Here is a 20,370-nt window from a genome sequence, read left to right on the forward strand (position 1 = left end):
CTGATATTGAGAAGGCTATCTACACTTACAGTGAAAATGTACTTAATTCATCAGACAAAAAATTCAGGCAACTGGTATATTTTGTGAGGGATGTGACTGTAAATCACAATATCCTTTTAAGTAAATTAGAATATTATGGTGTAACAGGAAATGCTCCAAAATGGTTCAAATCTTATATCTCTGGCAGGAAACAAAGGGTGTTGTTAGGAAAAAGACATGTATTAACCTACCAGGAATTATTCAACTGGGAACTAATTACATGTCGGGTCCCACAAGGTTGCATGTTAGGGCCTTTACATTTTCTTGGGTATATAATGACCTTCCATCACTAACATTACCAGATGCCAAGTTTGTTTTGTTTACTGATTATACAAATATTCTAATAAATAGCAAATCAAGTGCACTTTTAGAAAGATCAGCTAATAAAATATTTGTGGACATTAATCACTGGTTCCTGAGCCAATTCTTTGTCACTAAACTTTTAAAAAACACACTACATGCAGTTCAGACCTCATAAGGAGTGTCCCACGAGTATATGCCTAACATACGATGACAAGCAGATAGAAGAAGTGGACAGTGTTAAATTCTTGGGATTACAGCTTGATAATGAATTCAACTGGGTGGAGCACACCACAGAACTGCTGAAGTGTCTACACAAATCCCTATTTGCAATGCCAATTCTGTCAGATATAGGGGATATAAAAATGAAAAATCTGCCATACTATGCTTACCTTCACTCCATAATGTCATATGGGATTATTTTTTGGGGTAATTCATCAAACCAACCTAAAATTTTCTGGGCACAAAAATGTGCAATAAGATTTACATGTGGTGGGAAACCAAGAACATCCTGCAGAGGACTGTTTAGGGACCTAGGGATACTAACTATTGCTTCCCAATATATTTATTCCTTAATGAAGATTTTATTAAAAATATACCATTTTCTCAAACCAACAGCTCAGTTCATAGAACCAGTACTAGAAATAAGAATAATCTTCACAAGGATTTAAAGTCACTTACTCTTGTACAAAAAGGTGTGCATTATTCAGGAACACACATTTTCAATAACTTGCCAGCAGCCATAAAAGACTTAATAACCAATGAAATTCAGTTTAAGAGATATCTGAAGGATTTATTAGTGGCCAACTCCTTCTGCTCCACTGATGAATTTCTCAGTAGAACCAACTGATTTTGTGTGTGTGTATATACACACAGTACAATCTAAGTTCTGCACCGTTTCAGTGCAGTAATGTGTTCATTGTAAATAAGTATTTAGTAGTTCTATTATATGTTTATTACCTTATAAATAAAAAACATTTTTCATTTTAAATTCAGTGAATTAACACAATCTTAGTAAATGTGTGTTGTAAAATGATCCTTTTATATAGCACTCATAAAAAAAAGGATGATAATTCCACTTGGACCTGTGGAAGGTACATTAGCTTATTTGTTTTAGCTGCAAATATTTGACACGTATTATTGTTTTTCTGACATGTTCTACATCCTGGAGGACCTTCTCACTATGGATCAATTGGAATGAAAGTAAATCTAATCTAGAAATCTAATCCATATTAACTGTGTATATTGGGTGGTTGTGTAGAAGTGAAAGTAAAGAACTGTGAAACACAGCTGTGCACCTAATGGCTACATCATTTACAGAAGTCAGTGTTGAACTTCCACTCCACATTTTTCAGCCAGTATCACAATGCAGTACGTCAATGCCAAGGACTATTAACAAAGAAATAAAGTAGGCAAACATCACAAACTAAATAGAGAAAGACATAAACTAATGAAAATCTTATCATGTTATTACTAATTGGAGGAGACTTAGTGTGTCTTGATGCAAACAGCATTAACACCTTAAATCTGTATTGCTTTAATTTACAGAAAGAAAGACAGCAGACAGAGAAAATAAGAAACAGCTGTTTAAGTAGAGGTGGTATATTATTATCAATATACCCCATCCTACAGTCCTCTCTTGACTTTGTCAGCAGGCAATGGCACAACTCACTTTTATGGCTAAACCATGTGCTACTGATTCATTAATTAACAAAAATACCCAATTCTTCTACATACCAAAGTTTTTCTTTCATTATGTACTTTCAGCAATATCTTTTAGCCAGTACAGGTAGTGCAGGTACTGCATACAAATTGTAAGAGGTGAGTACTATTTTTTGAAGCTATTAGATTTCATTTGCAGAATGTAAGAAACATTTGTTGTATTTCTGGTCTTAGGTGTTGTTACTGTGGAAAATGGAAGGCTTTATGACAGCTGGGTTTTATTTCACCCATATTAACTGTGTATATTGGGTGGTTGTGTAGAAGTGAAAGTAAAGAACTGTGAAACACAGCTGTGCACCTAATGGCTACATCATTTACAGAAGTCAGTGTTGAACTTCCACTCCACATTTTTCAGCCAGTATCACAATGCAGTACGTCAATGCCAAGGACTATTAACAAAGAAATAAAGTAGGCAAACATCACAAACTAAATAGAGAAAGACATAAACTAATGAAAATCTTATCATGTTATTACTAATTGGAGGAGACTTAGTGTGTCTTGATGCAAACAGCATTAACACCTTAAATCTGTATTGCTTTAATTTACAGAAAGAAAGACAGCAGACAGAGAAAATAAGAAACAGCTGTTTAAGTAGAGGTGGTATATTATTATCAATATACCCCATCCTACAGTCCTCTCTTGACTTTGTCAGCAGGCAATGGCACAACTCACTTTTATGGCTAAACCATGTGCTACTGATTCATTAATTAACAAAAATACCCAATTCTTCTACATACCAAAGTTTTTCTTTCATTATGTACTTTCAGCAATATCTTTTAGCCAGTACAGGTAGTGCAGGTACTGCATACAAATTGTAAGAGGTGAGTACTATTTTTTGAAGCTATTAGATTTCATTTGCAGAATGTAAGAAACATTTGTTGTATTTCTGGTCTTAGGTGTTGTTACTGTGGAAAATGGAAGGCTTTATGACAGCTGGGTTTTATTTCACCCATATTAACTGTGTATATTGGGTGGTTGTGTAGAAGTGAAAGTAAAGAACTGTGAAACACAGCTGTGCACCTAATGGCTACATCATTTACAGAAGTCAGTGTTGAACTTCCACTCCACATTTTTCAGCCAGTATCACAATGCAGTACGTCAATGCCAAGGACTATTAACAAAGAAATAAAGTAGGCAAACATCACAAACTAAATAGAGAAAGACATAAACTAATGAAAATCTTATCATGTTATTACTAATTGGAGGAGACTTAGTGTGTCTTGATGCAAACAGCATTAACACCTTAAATCTGTATTGCTTTAATTTACAGAAAGAAAGACAGCAGACAGAGAAAATAAGAAACAGCTGTTTAAGTAGAGGTGGTATATTATTATCAATATACCCCATCCTACAGTCCTCTCTTGACTTTGTCAGCAGGCAATGGCACAACTCACTTTTATGGCTAAACCATGTGCTACTGATTCATTAATTAACAAAAATACCCAATTCTTCTACATACCAAAGTTTTTCTTTCATTATGTACTTTCAGCAATATCTTTTAGCCAGTACAGGTAGTGCAGGTACTGCATACAAATTGTAAGAGGTGAGTACTATTTTTTGAAGCTATTAGATTTCATTTGCAGAATGTAAGAAACATTTGTTGTATTTCTGGTCTTAGGTGTTGTTACTGTGGAAAATGGAAGGCTTTATGACAGCTGGGTTTTATTTCACATGAGAAGACAGACTGAATTGTTACTGAATTTGAAATAATATATGCTGAATTACAAAATATTTCACCAGGATAGTTTTCCCTTTTCTTCAGATGCTGCAATAATATTTCAGAAAATTTGAGATCAAAATTCCAAGTCAGATTAACTAACTTTAAGTATTATAAGTGTGTCAGATGTGAAGACTGGAGTAAGGTAGATATACATCCCGTAAGTTCAACGATGATTTCATTTTCATATATTGTGTAGATCAAAACCTCCACCACACATTTCTTATCTCTGACGCATGATTAAGTAATGATCAAAGTATGAGGTTTGGTATAGTACACAGGTGCTATAACTCATTATGAAACATTTAACAGAATTCCACAAGTTCACTCTTGCACTTCCTCACAAGTGACAAAAAACTTTAATTTAATGTACTTTAAGTACAACTATATATTTATTCCTCCTGCTCCCAGTCTCTGCCCATAATTAATACCCCTTTGGAAGACCCAGAACCAAGACCTGTGTCATACATCTACTGATTACCTCTTATCCTATTCTTCTCACTAGGTTTCATGCCTCATACAAACACAACCACCTGCTAAACAGGCAGGGTCATATGCCAACTTTGCTGCAACAATTACATAGCAGTTTATGTTTGCATGAGCATAAGTGAACTATCCATCTGGGTGAAAGGCAACTGATAATCTTTGGCATGTCCAGTTGCAAAGTATACAGCACCATATAATGTAGTGCCCTGCACCTTGGATGAATCAGTTCAGTATCTGTATCAAGAAGCTAGAACATGCAATGAATATCTACATCTAAATACATGCTCTGGAAGAAGTCATAAGGTAAATGACATCGGGTGCCATGTACTACAGTTAATCATAACCTTTCCTGTTCCAGTCACAAATGAAGAGAGACTTTATTTCTCTTAACACGTTCTTGCAGTCCTAAGATGTTGGTGGCAGTAGGTTTATTCTGCAGTCAGTTGCACAACACACTACTGAACTTTTTCAGTAGTGTTTTATAGAAAGAACATGATGTTCCCTCTAGGGATTACCATTTGAGTTCACAGAGAATTTTCATAACAATTGCATGTCGATCAAAGTTACTGGTAGCAAATCTAGCAGCATGTCTCTAAATTCCTTCAACTCAAGAATTGATCACACATGTGCTCTGTATAGAGCTACATTTTTCTAGAATTCTACCAATAAACAGAAGTCAACATTTGCCTTCCCTAGAAATGACCTACATGCTTGTCTCATTTCATGTCACTTTATAATGTTATACCTAGATATTTAACCAATATGACAATGTCAATCAGAACACCTCTAAAACATCACAACATTGTTATTATTACTTGTCTGCAGTAACATACCATTTTTTACATTTAGAACAAGCTACCAATCACCACACCAAACACAAATTGTAACCAAGGCATCCTGTAGCCTCCAACAGTCACTCAAAGATGACACTTGTCCATACACTGCTGTCTTGGATTGCTGCTCACTCTAATTATCACACCATTTATGTAAATAGAGAATATGAGCAGTTCTGTCACACATACTTCCCTGTGGCACTATGGAATATAGTGAAATGAGACACAGGCCAACAAGACACAGAACAGGATAATATCACTATTAATTTAAATGGAATGGATATAAATGATCAGTCACAGGTAGCAGATGTCTTTAATAATCATTTCTTAAATGAAGTAGAAACCATAGGGATAAACATTTCAAGAGAAAAGGAGTATGCTGAGTAAGCAACTTGTATAAAATTCAGTCATATGGATGTCACATCAACTTTTCCTTCTGAAACTGAGAAAATTATATATTCTGTCAAAAATAAGAGTTCATCTGGATTTGATGGGGTTTCCAACAGACTACTAAAGACTTGTTCCCATGCAATAAGGACTGTCTTTCCTTGTAATATTTAATGCATCACTGACACTGGACATTTTTTATGAGATTGGAATGTGCCATTGTTAAACCATTGTATAAGAAATATGATAGGAGAGATGACAATAACTACGAAAACATTTCACTACTGAAATCATTTCCACAACGTTAAAAGTCATGTGTTCTAAAATAGTATCCCACCTGAGCAGCAATAATTTCATAGTTTGGATTTCAGAAGAGTTGCTCAGCTGAGATTGCCATTTACACATTCACTCACTATTTTTTGTACAAGGATTAAATAACAAAATAGCACTGGATAGTATTTTCTGTGACATATCTAAGGTATTTCACTATGCGCATCACAATGTTTTCCAGGATAAATTGAGGTTTTAAGGAACTGGTGGTACAGCAAACCAATGGATAATGTTATATCTAACTAAAATAATGCTGAAAGTTATACTCAATAATTCAAGCAATGTAAGCGATGTTTCTGACTGGGGAGGAATCACTTACAGGGTTCCCAAGGCTTGATCTTAGGTTCATTATTGTTTCTCATACATACAGGGTGTTACAAAAAGGTACAGCCAAACATTCTTCACACACAAAGAAAGAAAATATGTTATGTGGACATGTGTCCAGAAACGCTTACTTTCCATGTTAGACCTCATTTTATTACTTCTCTTCAAATCACAGTAATCATGGAATGGAAACACACAGCAACAGAATGTACCATCATGACCTCAAACACTTTGTTACAGGAAATGTTCAAAATGTCCTCCGTTAGCGAGGATACATGTATCCAACCTCTGTCGCATGGAATCCCTAATGCGCTGATGCAGCCCTGGAGAATGGCGTATTGTATCACAGCCATCCACAATGCGAGCACGAAGAGTCTATAAATTTAGTACTGGGGTTGTGTAGACAAGAGCTTTCAAATGCCCCCATAAATGAAAGTCAAGAGGGTGGAGGTCAGGAGAGCGTGGAGGCCATGGAATTGGTCCGCCTCTACCAATCCATCGGTCACCGAATCTGTTGTTGAGAAGTGTACAAACACTTCGATTCAAATGTGCAGGAGCTCCATCGTACATGAACCACATATTGTGTCGTACTTGTAAAGGCACATGTTCAAGCAGCACAGGTAGAGTATCCTGTATGAAATCATGATAACGTGCTCCATTAAGCGTAGGTGGAAGAACATGGGGCCCAATCAAGACATCACCAACAGTGCCTGCCCAAATGTTCACAGAATATCTGTGTTGATGATGTGATTGCACAATTGCATGCAGATTCTCATCAGCCCACACATGTTGATTGTGAAAATTTACAATTTGATCATGTTGGAATGAAACCTGGTCTGTAAAGAGAACATTTGCTCTGAAATGAGGATTGACACATTGTTGGATGAACCATACACAGAAGTGTACCCGTGGAGGCCAATCAGCTGCTGATAGTGACTGCACACGCTGTACATGGTACGAAAACAACTGGTTCTCCCACAGCACTCTCCATACAGTGACATGGTCGATGTTACCTTGTACAACAGCAACTTCTCTGACGCTGACAATAGGGTTATCGTCAAATGCATGAAGAACTGCCTCGTCCATTGCAGGTGTCCTCGTCTTTCTAGGTCTTCCCCAGTCGCGAGTCATAGGCTGGAATGTTCCGTGCTCCCTAAGATGCTGATCAATTGATTCGAACGGCTTCCTGTCGGGACACCTTCGTTCTGGAAATCTGTCTCAATACACACGTACTGCGCCACTGCTATTGCCCCATGCTAATCCATACATCAAATGGGCATCTGCCAACTCCGCATTTGTAAACATTGCACTGACTGCAAAACCACGTTCATGATGAACACTAACCTGTTGATGTTATGTACCTATGTGCTTGATGCTATTACTGTAGAGCAATGAGTCGCATGTCAACACAAGGACCGAAGTCGACATTACCTTCCTTCAATTGTGCCAACTGGCGGTGAATCGAGGAAGTACAGTACATACTGATGAAACTAAAATGAGCTCTAACATGTAAATTAAGCATTTCCTGACATGTCCACATAACACCTTTTCTTTATTTTTGTGTGAGGAATGTTTCCTGCAAGGTTGGCCATACCTTTTTGTAACACCCTGTATAAACATCTTACACTTATAAGCCAAAGAAACTGGTACACCTGCCTAATATCATGTAGGACCACTGCAAGCACACGAAAGTGCCACAGCATGACCTGGTATGGACTTCACTAATGTCTAAAGTAGTGCTGAAGGGAATTGACACCATGAGTCCTACAGGGCTGTCCATAAATATGAGGGGAGTATGAGAGGTTGGAGATCTCTTCTGAACAACATGTTGCAAGGCATCCCAGATATGCTCAATAATGTTCATGTCTGGGGAGATTGGAGGCCAGTGGAAGCGCTTAAACTCAGGATAGCATTCCTGGAGCCACTCTGTAGCAATTCTGGACATGTGGAGTGTCACATAGCCCTACTGGAATTCCCTAGTCTGTCAGAACGCACAATGAACATGTATGGATGCAGGTGATCAGACAGAATGTTTATGTATGTGTCATCTATCAGAGTCGTACGTAGATGTATCAGGGGTCCCATATCACTCCCACTGCACATGCCCCACACCATTACAGAGCCTCCACCAGCTCAATAACTCCCCTGCTGACATGCAGGATCCATGGATTCATGAGGTTGTCTCCACATCTGTACACGTCTATCCGCTCAATACAATTTGAAATGAAATTTCACGCAACACATTTACAGTCAACAACAGTACAATTTTAGCATTGACGGGCCCAGGCAAGGTGTAAAGCTTTGTGTCATCCAGTCATCAAGGGTACATGAGTGGGCCTTTGGCTCCAAAAGCCCATATTGACAATGTTTTGTTGAATGATTCACAAACTTACAATTGTTGATGGCCCAGCATTGAAATCTGCAGCAATCTGCAGAAGGGTTGCACTTCTGTCATGCTGAACAATTCTCTTCAGCCATCATTGCTCCTATTCTTGCTGGATCTTTTTCTGAATGTAGTGATGTCAGAGATTTGATATTTTACCAGATTCCTGATATTCACAGTACACTTGTGAAATGGTCATACGGGAAAATTCCCACTTCATCACTACCTTAGAGATGTTGTGTCCCATCACTCATGCACCGACTATAATACCATGTTCAAACTCACTTAAATCTTGATAACCTGCCATTGTAACAGCAGTAACTGATCTAACAGCTGCGCAAGACACTTGTTGTCTTTTAAAGGCCTTGCCGACTGCAGCACCGTATTCTGCCTGTTTACATATCTCTGTGTTTGAATATGCCTGACTATACCAGTTTCTCTGGTGCTTCCATGTAATATCTAATATACAACAAGCAGAATTAATTCTTTTTGCAGATGACATCAACACTGTAACCAGTCCCAACATATATACATACAGAAACAAAAGCGATGGTAAATAGTGTTTAAAATTACTATTGGGGGTTTTTCTGCAAATTGATACTCTCTCAATTTCAAAAAGACACAACATATTCAGTTCTGCACTTCTAGAGGTGCTACACCAATGATAAGTGTAACACATGGTGAGTAAATAATATCTAGGGTGGAAACACCAAAATTTTTAGGTGTCCATATTGATGAGAATCTAAACTGGACAAAACAAATTTTATAAGTCATAAAACAACATAGTACAGCCACATTTGCACTTTGAGTCATTGTTAATCTTGGGGAGAGAAAATCAGTGAGTTGAAATATTTTGCCTATTTTATTCAGCAATGGCATATGCACAATGTTCTGGGGTAACTCAACTTTAAGAAAGAAAGTGTTCATTGTTCAAGAACGTGCTGTAAGAATGATATGTGGTGCTGACCCATGATCATCTTGTAGACATCTGTTTAAGGAGTAAGACATTTTAACTACTGACTCACAGCATATTTATTCCATCATGATGTTTGTTGTAAATAATCTGCTGCAGTTCAAAAGGAACAATGGCCTACATAATTACAATACCAGAAGAAAAAAAATGACATTCACTACCCCCACACAAAGGTTGTCTTTAGCTCAAGTGGGGCACAATGCTGCGTCTAAAATTTCTAATTTTGCATTTTGTAAAAGATGATGGGTATGAAGAATTAACTCACAATAGTATTACAAGAACTGGACAAGTGTGAGTAGGGCTCACACTCTGAGGATTTCATACAAACTTAATTATGTAAATAGATAGTTCATCCATAGGTTTTGATGTATTTGCAAGTATCAAAACGAGATATAAAATGTTGTATCTTTTAACTGCACTGACTTAGAAGCTTTACTTTTTTATACCATAAAAGGACTGTAGACATTAGGAAGTGACATAAATTTAAAAAAAAATGGTTCAAATGGCTCTCAGCACTATGGGACTCAACTTCTGAGGTCATCAGTCCCCTAGAACTTAGAACTACTTAAACTTAACTAACCTAAGGACATCACACACATCCATGCCCGAGGCAGGATTCGAACCTGCGACCGTATCGGTCGCGCGGTTCCAGACTGTAGTGCCTAGAACCGCTCGGCCACCTCGGCCGGCTCATAAATTTCAACTTGGTACCACTAGCAGCTCCTGAGGGAAAGAGGCCTTAATGGACAGACAAACTAACAGATGGGCAGCATGTGGTTGGTTTTGGTACAACCCATGCAAGAAATTTATGGAAGAGTGAGACCCTTGCATTTTCCTCCACTCAGGACATATTGTCTGCTCTGTTGTCATAGGTTTGAGAAGTTTGGGCTGTCTTGTGCAGTGCTAACAACGTATGATTTATGCCTATCATCTACAATGGAAGAAATGTCATACAGACATTAAGGGGCTATTAACACATTCAATATTATTCTCAATATGTCAATATAATGGGCATGTGAGGCTGAATTTTGTCATAGTGTCAGTACTAGAAATACTTCTATGCTGGCCACAAGATTGGTAAGGAGATCTTGTGATTGGGCATTCCATTCCTCCACAGCATGACTGACAACTGCTGGTGGTCGTTGGTGCATGTGGATGTGCTACAATATGTTTCCCAACGAATCCCACATGTGTTCAACGGGATTTAAGTCAGGGTGAAGTGGCATTTCAATCTGTGATGATCACACACCCTATTAAGATCTATGCCACACCTTTTTTAATGTCTATGGGGGCATCATGAATCAGTGACTTCAGTGTAATTATTATATTTGAATAAAATTGTCATTTATGTTCATCTCATTGTGTATTTCTCTCAACTTTCTTCTGTACTGTACTGTACTGTAGCAGTTCTCTGTATATGTTCTATGTTTCATTGAGTTATGTTATTGCAATAGTTTCTTTTGTCCATAAATTTTGCACAACAGTGTAGTTTTGTGTACACCAGTGCAAATACAAGTAATGCAATGTGCATAAACCCACAAAGAGACCCAACACTGTTTGATTACACAATGAATTACTGATCACTGGAATTCATCAGAGTCATCATGTATCAACAAGTATCTGCCCAGAACAGTTTAATGTGGAACTACCACATAAATCCTGCTGTTGGGAATGCAACTAGCAGACAAATTTATTCAAAGTACAAGCTCACTTACAAAACATGTAACCAAGATTTGAGTGTCAACAATGCAAGAAAAAGATAGATTTCTACTTACCGTAATGATGACATGTTAAGTTGCAGACAGGCACAATTAAAAGACATTTACACATTAACTTTCCACCATAGCCCTTGTGAGAAAAAGAAAGAGAAACCCACATACACTCATTCACACAAACAAGCACACCTCATGCACACATGACTGACATACTGGTCCAAGCTACCAGAGATAGCAATCATGTGTGTGTGAGGTGTGCTTGCTTGTGTGAATGAATATCTGTGTGTTTCTCTTTCTTTTTCTGACCAAGGCCATGGTTAAAAGCTAAGATGTAAGTATCTTTTAATTGTATCTGTCTGTAACTAACATTTCATCTTTATAGTAAGTAACACAGTTGATATTCAAACCTGGAGTTCCCATTGCTCAATTTCTAAATGTTGGAAAAAAAAGAAGAAAGAAGAAGAAGAAGAAGAAGAAGAAGAAGAAAAAGAAAAGAAAAAAAAAGAAGGTAAGATAAAGAAAAGCGGCAAGCACATGATTTTACACCGCTTTTTCAGTTACTGTGAGAGGAACATAGAACTGGTCAGAAAACTCTAACGGCAGGTACTGGGTCAAATGTGTTATACATTGCTGAGAGCCTTGCTTTTCTGAGAACCTACAATCCAATATGAGTAAAGAAACACAACACTTCCTGCAATTTGAGTCTTGGTTAGTGACTATGTGATATGGCGTTACACAGAGTGATGCTGACAATTATTCTTCCCGTGTATCATATGTGAATAGGTTATGAATAGAATGAATGATCTTGGAACACAATGTCTCTCAATCAACAACTTGTGGTAGATTTCAGAGTATAATGTAGATTTAAATGCAGTCAACGTTGTTCTCATTTTGATGTTATTGTAGGAAAATGTAATGTTCTTATACCACAAATGATTAACAGTTCCTGAAAATCATTCTAACCATAGAACTCGAAAGTTTTTCTCGCCTACCAACTATTCATACTATAACTTCTTCCAAATGACTGATGGCTGAGAATAAAGTATGATGTTGCTGCTGAAAATGAAGATGAAGAGTGTAAACTCAGTGCCAGCATGTCCCTTGCAGTTGGAAAGGATCACAAGTATCAAATGTTTTAATGTTTCCACCACACACATAAATGGATATCCACATTGCCTTGTAGCCTCACCGGATATAGCTATTAAGACAGGTATGGAAATTCATAGTGTTGGCATATCATCTGATCATAAGAAACTAACTTCCTCCACTGATCAACTACTAGTATTTGCTATGTACCATGGCTGTATTTATTGTTATAACAGGAAAGTAAAAGTTACTTAATTTTCACCATGCTACAAGAAACTTTCTTTAACCCTATCAGGAGCCAAAACTGATGGCCACTGATATGTATTTAGAAGTAACAGAGATTCAAATATCCAACTAGCAATTGTGATTTGAGCGTACTGTGGCTGACCTAAATAATTTCAGGTAAATTGTCAGAAAAATTTTTTCAAGAAGTCACAAATCATTTCTTGTTCCATCATTTTCCAAATGAGTTAGCACTCTATATCATAAATTTGCTGATAATGAGATATTACAACTTATCATTTAGCTGTTGGTTATTTGTTGCTTGATTATTTCTGCCTACCAGATTCAGTAAAAATGGCCAAGATTTAGAGTGTCTTTTTGTCTGCATTTTCAGTATAATGAGCTGGTTGATTGTCCAGACAAATTTCTAACCACTCTAAAGAGGAATATGTAATAACACCATCAAATATCTGGCATTGTGTGCACTGTAACTGTAAATGAGGACTCACAGATGGTTTCATCATCCATTTGTAGAGAGACAGCAAGGGCACTGACTATGAAAACACAACTTCCTGTATGAAGTGTGGGATTCTGTCATTATTTCTGAAGCATTTATTTCATATGTTCAGACAAATTAGGCAAAGTCTTTTAAGCAGTAACATAGACATGGTTTTTCTTAGGTTATCTGGACTGTGACACAATTTTAAGTTTCATCAGTTAGTTCTTCACTTGCTTCAAGTAACTATCTCTCTGGAACACACTTCTAGCATACATTATATGATTATATTGCATACATGATATTTTATAAATTGAAATTGTCAAAATTTGTATGCAATAATCAAAGAATGAAGTCATATTGCTTTATGTAAAATATTACTTAGGAACTATATGAAACATAAGTTATCAGTTTATTTAATATCATGATATAATAATTAGAAATACCAATGGTGTAAAAGCAGTACAAAGATCTTCTTGAAACGCAAAGGAGTGGGTATGTATTTTATTCTATCATCCTAACCTAAAGGTAATTTCCACTTTGACAACAGGTGTGTTAATTACCTTGGATCAGGAGATGTATTGTTGTCTGATCATGGCCATATTCATTTAGAGCAAGGCATGAGTAAATGCCTCCATCTCCACTTCTGACATGTTGTATTGTTAGCTCTGATGTCAGTCCTTTGTTACTTGTAATATTTTTCATGCTGAAACATTTAAACAATCAAATTTTAAAGATCACAGTTAATAATGAACCACAATGTGTATTAATGATCACTGAATGTTGATTAACATTGCCATAACACAAGAAATATAACAAAAAGGAAGAAATAATCTCAGTCTTTCAAAACATTAAAGCAACCATTTGTAGGATTGTCATTACTGCACATAAATTTTCCACAAATGATTGCAACAACAAAACTATCAGGATAGTACCAAAAAACAAAAAATAAGGGAAGGTAAAGACTCACTTGCAAGTGGATGAATAATCACATCATCATCAATGGAATGTTACACATGATATTTACATACAAAGTTCTTTCTATTTTTATTGCCTAGCATGTGATATCATAAAAATGATACATAAAGTGAAGCCCACAAATGCACAGCAGTTCTAATAAATAAATAAAATATCAGTCTACTTGTATAATTTTTGACTGTAATTCACACGTACTTAAGTGATTCTTATAGCAAACTGAATGGTTTATTTAATTTTTCTGTTACATTGCACAGGAAGTCAAGACAAATACATAGAGTTTGAGATTGACATTGCAGATATTTATTTGCTGTAGGATCTGGAATAGAAGCTTTTCTTTGACACATACATTGGCAATCTTTTATTACCTATGGTCCACACTGTTAAAATGTAAATACCTTGTGGGACATCATTCTATCTGACTTAATACTCTAAAAGTGTAGAGACAAGAAAAAGTCAAAATTCAAAAAAGATTATGAAACCATTATCTGACTGGCCTTTTTAACTAGAAGATGAGTCTTAATCTTCTCAATGAAGCACTGAATAATTCGATGAAATCAGGAGAAAGGTCAACCAATACTCACATATTAACATCTATAAATCTATAAAGTCTGTAAGAAACTAAACATTGATTACATATATTCACTAACTTTACATCACCTACTATATCAGTAACATGGTAAACAGCTCATAAAGCAGTAATGTTGTCATTGGTTTCTGTTTTAAGATATTTTGGAAGATCAGGTTTATCTTCAACTTTGGTCTGATGTGTCTCATCTACACGAAATAGATACAAATGCATTTGCACCCATTTGCAGAGTCTCTTCAAATTACATCCCTTGTAAACAGGCATACTTCCTCCACAAAGTAAGTAAAGTGGTTTACTCTTAGACTGTACAAAAAATATCTCTCTATCCATTGTTCATAAAAGATTCTGCGATCATCTTCTATTTTCCTTTTGCGCAACCTGAAATTATTATTTCAACTTAAAGTATCTGTACTGGTGTATTCACCACTAAATATAGTGTCCAAAATTTAACAGTAACAGTGATTATTAGACTTCAGCAAGGCTTTCCTAACACCACAGACCAATTAGTTGAAAGACGCTGTTACATGAGGAGTACATACTTCTACTGGCTCTTATTGATCAAACTATATGTGATACATGATGATTGTCACTGTGTATGTCGTGACAAAACTTATGTTACTGGTACCTCACTGTGGTGTGATGAACAATGCAAAGGCTGAAATCTGTTGATCATGATAGCATCACTGACACCTGTTTCAAACAAATTGTTCTTATACGTAATTTCTTGTATAAAAACACATAAAAATGCTGGTAATTTAGTTCAATGTGTTGTGACCACAACAATGATGATGCTGTGGGCTACACAAAATGGTTTCAGGGGCCACTGCTACAGAATAACAATCTGGAGCATTGTTAAATTTTCCATAAAAAACATTATGAATACAGAAAGTAATGATTTTATGTAGCTGAATTTTTTCTCATTCAGAAATCAGAGTCACTGTATCTAAAATATGTAGATGGTTTCTGAACTAAAGTACTTTCACATCTGCTGCTCAATAAACCAAATACACAGCTCTGAAAAACTTAAGGACCAGATAGGTAAACAAATGTAACATACAAACTACTTTGTGGAAATGGATGAAACTGTGCGGACATGTTGCTAGTCACCCAGTCGTGCACAGCAAGTCAGATGTCACATGGTAAGAGGTTATCATGACATTAGTACCAGATGGGGCTGAGCCTGCAACACAGGACAGGTTAATGAATGGGAAAAAGACAGTGTGTGCTGTACGGTGCACAAAGGTGGTTTTCTTCATTACACCTAATGGATACTGTGTAAATCACACTTAAGTGCCTGGAAGAGGGTTTATCTAATTACCTTCACAGTAAGTCTCTATTATTCCAATCTTGAACAGCACACAGAAAGTACAAATTCCTATCTCCTTCTGTAAAGTTCTGATTTCTCCTATTTTTTCATGGTGATCATTTCTTCGTATGCAGGTCAGCATCAATAAAATATTTTTGCCTTTGGAGGAGAAAGCTGGTTATTGAAATTTCTTGAGAAGATTCTGCCACAACAAAAAACACCTTTATTTCAATGATGTTCAATCAAAAAATCCTTATCATGTCTGTGAGACTCTCTGCTCTAGTTATTTATAATACAAAACATGTTGTTCTCCTGTTAACTTTCTTGGTGTACTCTGTTAATCCTATCTGTTAAGGATACCAGACCATGCAGCAGTACTCCAAAACATGAGAGACAAGCATAGTGTACTCAGTCTCTTTAGTAAATTTGTTGCATTTTGGAAGTGTTCTGCCAATTAAAAGCAGTGTTTGGTTTGTCTTCCCCAAAACATTTTCTATGTGTTATTTTCAATTTAAGCTGTTCATAATTGTGATTCCTAGGTATTTAGTTGAATTTATGACCTGTAGATTTGACTGATTTTTCATGTAACTGAAGTTTAATGGGTTCCATTTAGCAGTCATGTGGATGATCTTACACTTTTCATTATTTAGGATCAGTTGCCAATTTTTGGAACATATGCAATTGGTTTTGATCTTCTGATGATTTTACTAGATAATAAACAGAATCGTCTGAAAACAGCATAAGATGGCTGCTCAGATTGTCTCATACATTAACTATACAGATAAGGCACAGCACCTATAACACAACCTTGGAGAATACCAGAAATCACTTCTGTTTTACTCAATTAATTTCCATCAATTACTATGAACTGTGACCTCTCTGACAGGAAATCATGAATCCAGTCACATAACTGAGATGATATTCCATACGCACGCAATTTCACTACAAGTTGCTTGTGTGGTACAGTGTCAAAAGCCTTCTGGAAATCTAGAAATATGGGACCTATTTGAAATCCCTTGTCAATAACACTCAACGCTTTGTGTGTGTCAAGTGCTAGTTGTGTTTTGCAAGAACAAAGGTTTCTAAATCTTTGTTGACTATCTGTCAGTAGACCATTCTCTTCAAGGTAATTCATAATGTTCGAATACAATATGTGTTATAAATCCTGCTGCATATCGGTGTCAATGATATTAACCTGTAATTTAGTGGATTACTCCCACTAGCTTGGTTGAATATTGGCGTGACCTGTACAACTTTCCAGTCTTCAGGCATGGATCTTTTGTCGAGCAAGCAGGGATGACTGTTAGGTATGGAGTTATTGCAGCAGCATACTCTGAAAGGAATCTGATTGGTATACTGTCTGGGTCAGAAGATTTGCTTTTATTAAGTGCAGTAAAAGGATCCAATTATTATGGCCCAAAGACCCCATTTAGACGACTTCACGCAGAGAAGAATCATAAGGAAACTGGAAGAAGGATGAAGTGTGACCAGTGTAACCCAGGAATTTGGTATTCCTCACAGCATTGTTTCACACGTGTGGGGAGCATTCCTAACCACAAGCACTCTTGCCTAATAGAAAGGAGGTACCAGTCCAACCATAGTGAATAGAGACAATGGCCATATGGCCATATATGTGTGAGTTGAGTGTGTGAATGTTTGTGTGTTTTCTATTTCTGAAAAAGAGTCATTTGTCCAAAAGCTTAAATATTTAGCAGTTTTTTCATTGTCCCTGTTTGTGACCCAGTGTCTCCTCAATGTGGTGAATAGCAATCTATTCTTTTCATAATATTGTAGAAATGGTGATTTTGTTAGTTACTGGTACATTAAATGCTATAAAGCTCTTTTCACAAAAGTTGTACCAATTGCTAAAAAGTGGCTAATAATAAATTCATCCTCCATCAGAGAAAGAAGACAAGATCAGTGTGGTTAGTTATTCAGTCTGAATTACGACCAAAGTCAAAAAATAAGATATTCTGAAAATCGGATTTGAAAATGGTATTTTAGTTATCCCTTTTTAGATAGAAAACTGTATCACTGACTTCTTCTCAAATGTAGCAAGATCATATGTAGATATGGAAGCCTATCAATACAATGCAAATCCCATAAGTATGGTAAACAATGAGAACACATTTTACTAAATTGAAAAAAAATCACTGAAATTGTTGTGCAAACCTAAATATTGTGTTTAAAAGATAAAACTTCATCCACATGTGATGAAATAAATCTGAATAAAGGGCTTGTACAATTATTATAAATCAATCTCAAGCAGGGGCAGTTTCCAAATAAATTGAAATATACCAATGTAAAACCACTGCACAAAAATTGATCAACAGAAGATAGGGAAAATTACTGTTCTGTTTTTTTTTTTTTTTTTTTTTTTTTTTTTTCCCTGTCTTCTCTAAGCGCCTGTAAAGATTGGAGCAAAACAAATCAAAACATTTCTTAGGTACTATAAATGGCACAATTTTCAGCATATGAGCTTATATTACTAACTTCAAAACTATTATGACATTCAATGAGCCTTCCATTTTATGTTTGAAACCTCACTGATATTGCCTTATTTGAATATCAGTTGCTGAAACTAGAATTAAGTGCCAGATACACTGTAAGGTCCCATGCAATTCGTATTAACAGTGATGGAATGATAAACGTTAATTTTTTGATGTCTCACAATTATTGTCTCTTGGTTTCATCAGATGTTTATATTTTGTTGAGCAGTAAGATGCATCCAATATTTCTAATGTTTCAAATATTAAAGGTAAATGTCATCCCATTTCAACATTTAAAGAGTGCAATTGGATTCTGAATTACATTAATTACACAACTCACAATGATTTCATGCTGTTTTCATGTATTTCTGAACAAAAGGAGGGATTAATTGTTATCTTAGTCTCTTTAATAAGTGACCTCAAGGCACTGTATCCTAAAAAAACTATCACATGCACTTACTGCTTCATTGTTCTCAAATACACTGTCAGATGAAATATTTTAAGATACAAAGCTTTCCATTTCTATATAAGATAGCAGGAATAAAATTTGACACCTTACATTTTGCTGCATATATAATAAACTGTCATAAAACTTGTCTAATCCTTTTTAGACTACCTAAGTAAAATTTGCATTATTGAAGGATTTAAAACATTATATGTGTTAAAATGAGCAGTTGAGGACTAGCATTGGGATAATATAATTGTGTGTGTGTGTGTGTGTGTGTGAGAGAGAGAGAGAGAGAGAGAGAGAGAGAGAGAGGAGGGAGAGAGAGGAGGGAGAGAGAGGAGGGAGAGGGAGAGGGAGAGGGAGAGGGAGAGGGAGAGGGAGAGGGAGAGGGAGAGGGAGAGGGAGAGGGAGAGGGAGAGGGAGAGGGAGAGGGAGAGGGAGAGGGAGAGGGAGAGGGAGAGGGAGAGGGAGAGGGAGAGGGAGAGGGAGAGGGAGAGGGAGAGGGAGAGGGAGAGGGAGAGGGAGAGGGAGAGGGAGAGGGAGAGGGAGAGGGAGAGGGAGAGGGAGAGGGAGAGGGAGAGGGAGAGGGAGAGACTTGAGGAAAGACATTGCCCATAACTACAGAAAGATTTTCAATTTTGTTTAAGAGCCTGCTCCTCAATGACAGAAGGTAGCCATTCAAACCTGTCATTTTAGCTGAATGCAGTCATGGTGTTATTATTGGATGGTACTTCATGCAGGCATCACAAGCAGTCATAGAATGAGGAAGATCAAAGCTCCAACTAACAAAGCTATTCCAATAAGCACACATAAAGATTGCTCTTGGCCTCTGTTGACCACTGAAGAATTTATTAACCCAACATCATCAATAAAACACATTTCAGTCATCGATTTAGGTGCTCAGTTAAAATGAAAAGCTTTTGTCAATTATAACAAGCTACTCTGACTCACAAAATAAATCTATATACCAGTAATTATCATCGGCATCATAGGTAGTCAAGGAGAACTTTAGGTCACTAACTGTCATAGATAGAAATGACTCACCCCTACAGGTATGTAGAGATGGGTAGCTCAGTGCCACTGAGGAAGGATAGTGCACTGCTAGCACTACAAACAACACAGTGAGAGAAGCTACTATTGAACTGCCCATAGAATCTTGTCTGACCTACGAACAATATCAGCAAGTGACTGCCATTCTGCATCAACTTTTGGTTGCTTTGAAAACAGGAGTGAAGAAAAGTCAGGCCAGGCAGCCAATGATTTAAAAAAATGTATCAGCATGGAACATCATCTGCCAATTAGCCAGCACTTGTAGAGGGTGTCACCAGCTGAATGGCGAATAATTTTGGACAACTGGAGAAGATGTTGCAGAACAAGGTTATTGAACCTTTAGGGAGGCCTTGGTTCTCTACTGTGGTCCTAGTGAAGAAGGAGGACGGGCACATGGCATCAACTACTGATGACTGAACAAACTCATGAACAGAGATTTCTACCCACTGCTGCACACTGATTTCATCATAGACTGCTTGAAAGGAGCCAAGTATTTCTTG

General features: G+C 36.7%; 1 protein-coding gene across 1 annotated transcript in view; it reads right to left on the reverse strand.

Moving 5' to 3' along the window:
* LOC126298148 (Down syndrome cell adhesion molecule-like protein Dscam2) overlaps positions 1-20,370 on the reverse strand; it is a 560,143-nt gene that overhangs the window by 197,158 nt on the left and 342,615 nt on the right. Inside the window, exon 14 of the mRNA XM_049989461.1 lies at positions 13,577-13,719. Within this exon, the coding sequence (XP_049845418.1) occupies positions 13,577-13,719 (143 nt within the window). The remainder of the gene's footprint in view (positions 1-13,576; positions 13,720-20,370) is intronic.

This window comes from Schistocerca gregaria, chromosome X (assembly GCF_023897955.1).
Source record: "Schistocerca gregaria isolate iqSchGreg1 chromosome X, iqSchGreg1.2, whole genome shotgun sequence".
Lineage (NCBI taxonomy): Eukaryota > Metazoa > Arthropoda > Insecta > Orthoptera > Acrididae > Schistocerca > Schistocerca gregaria.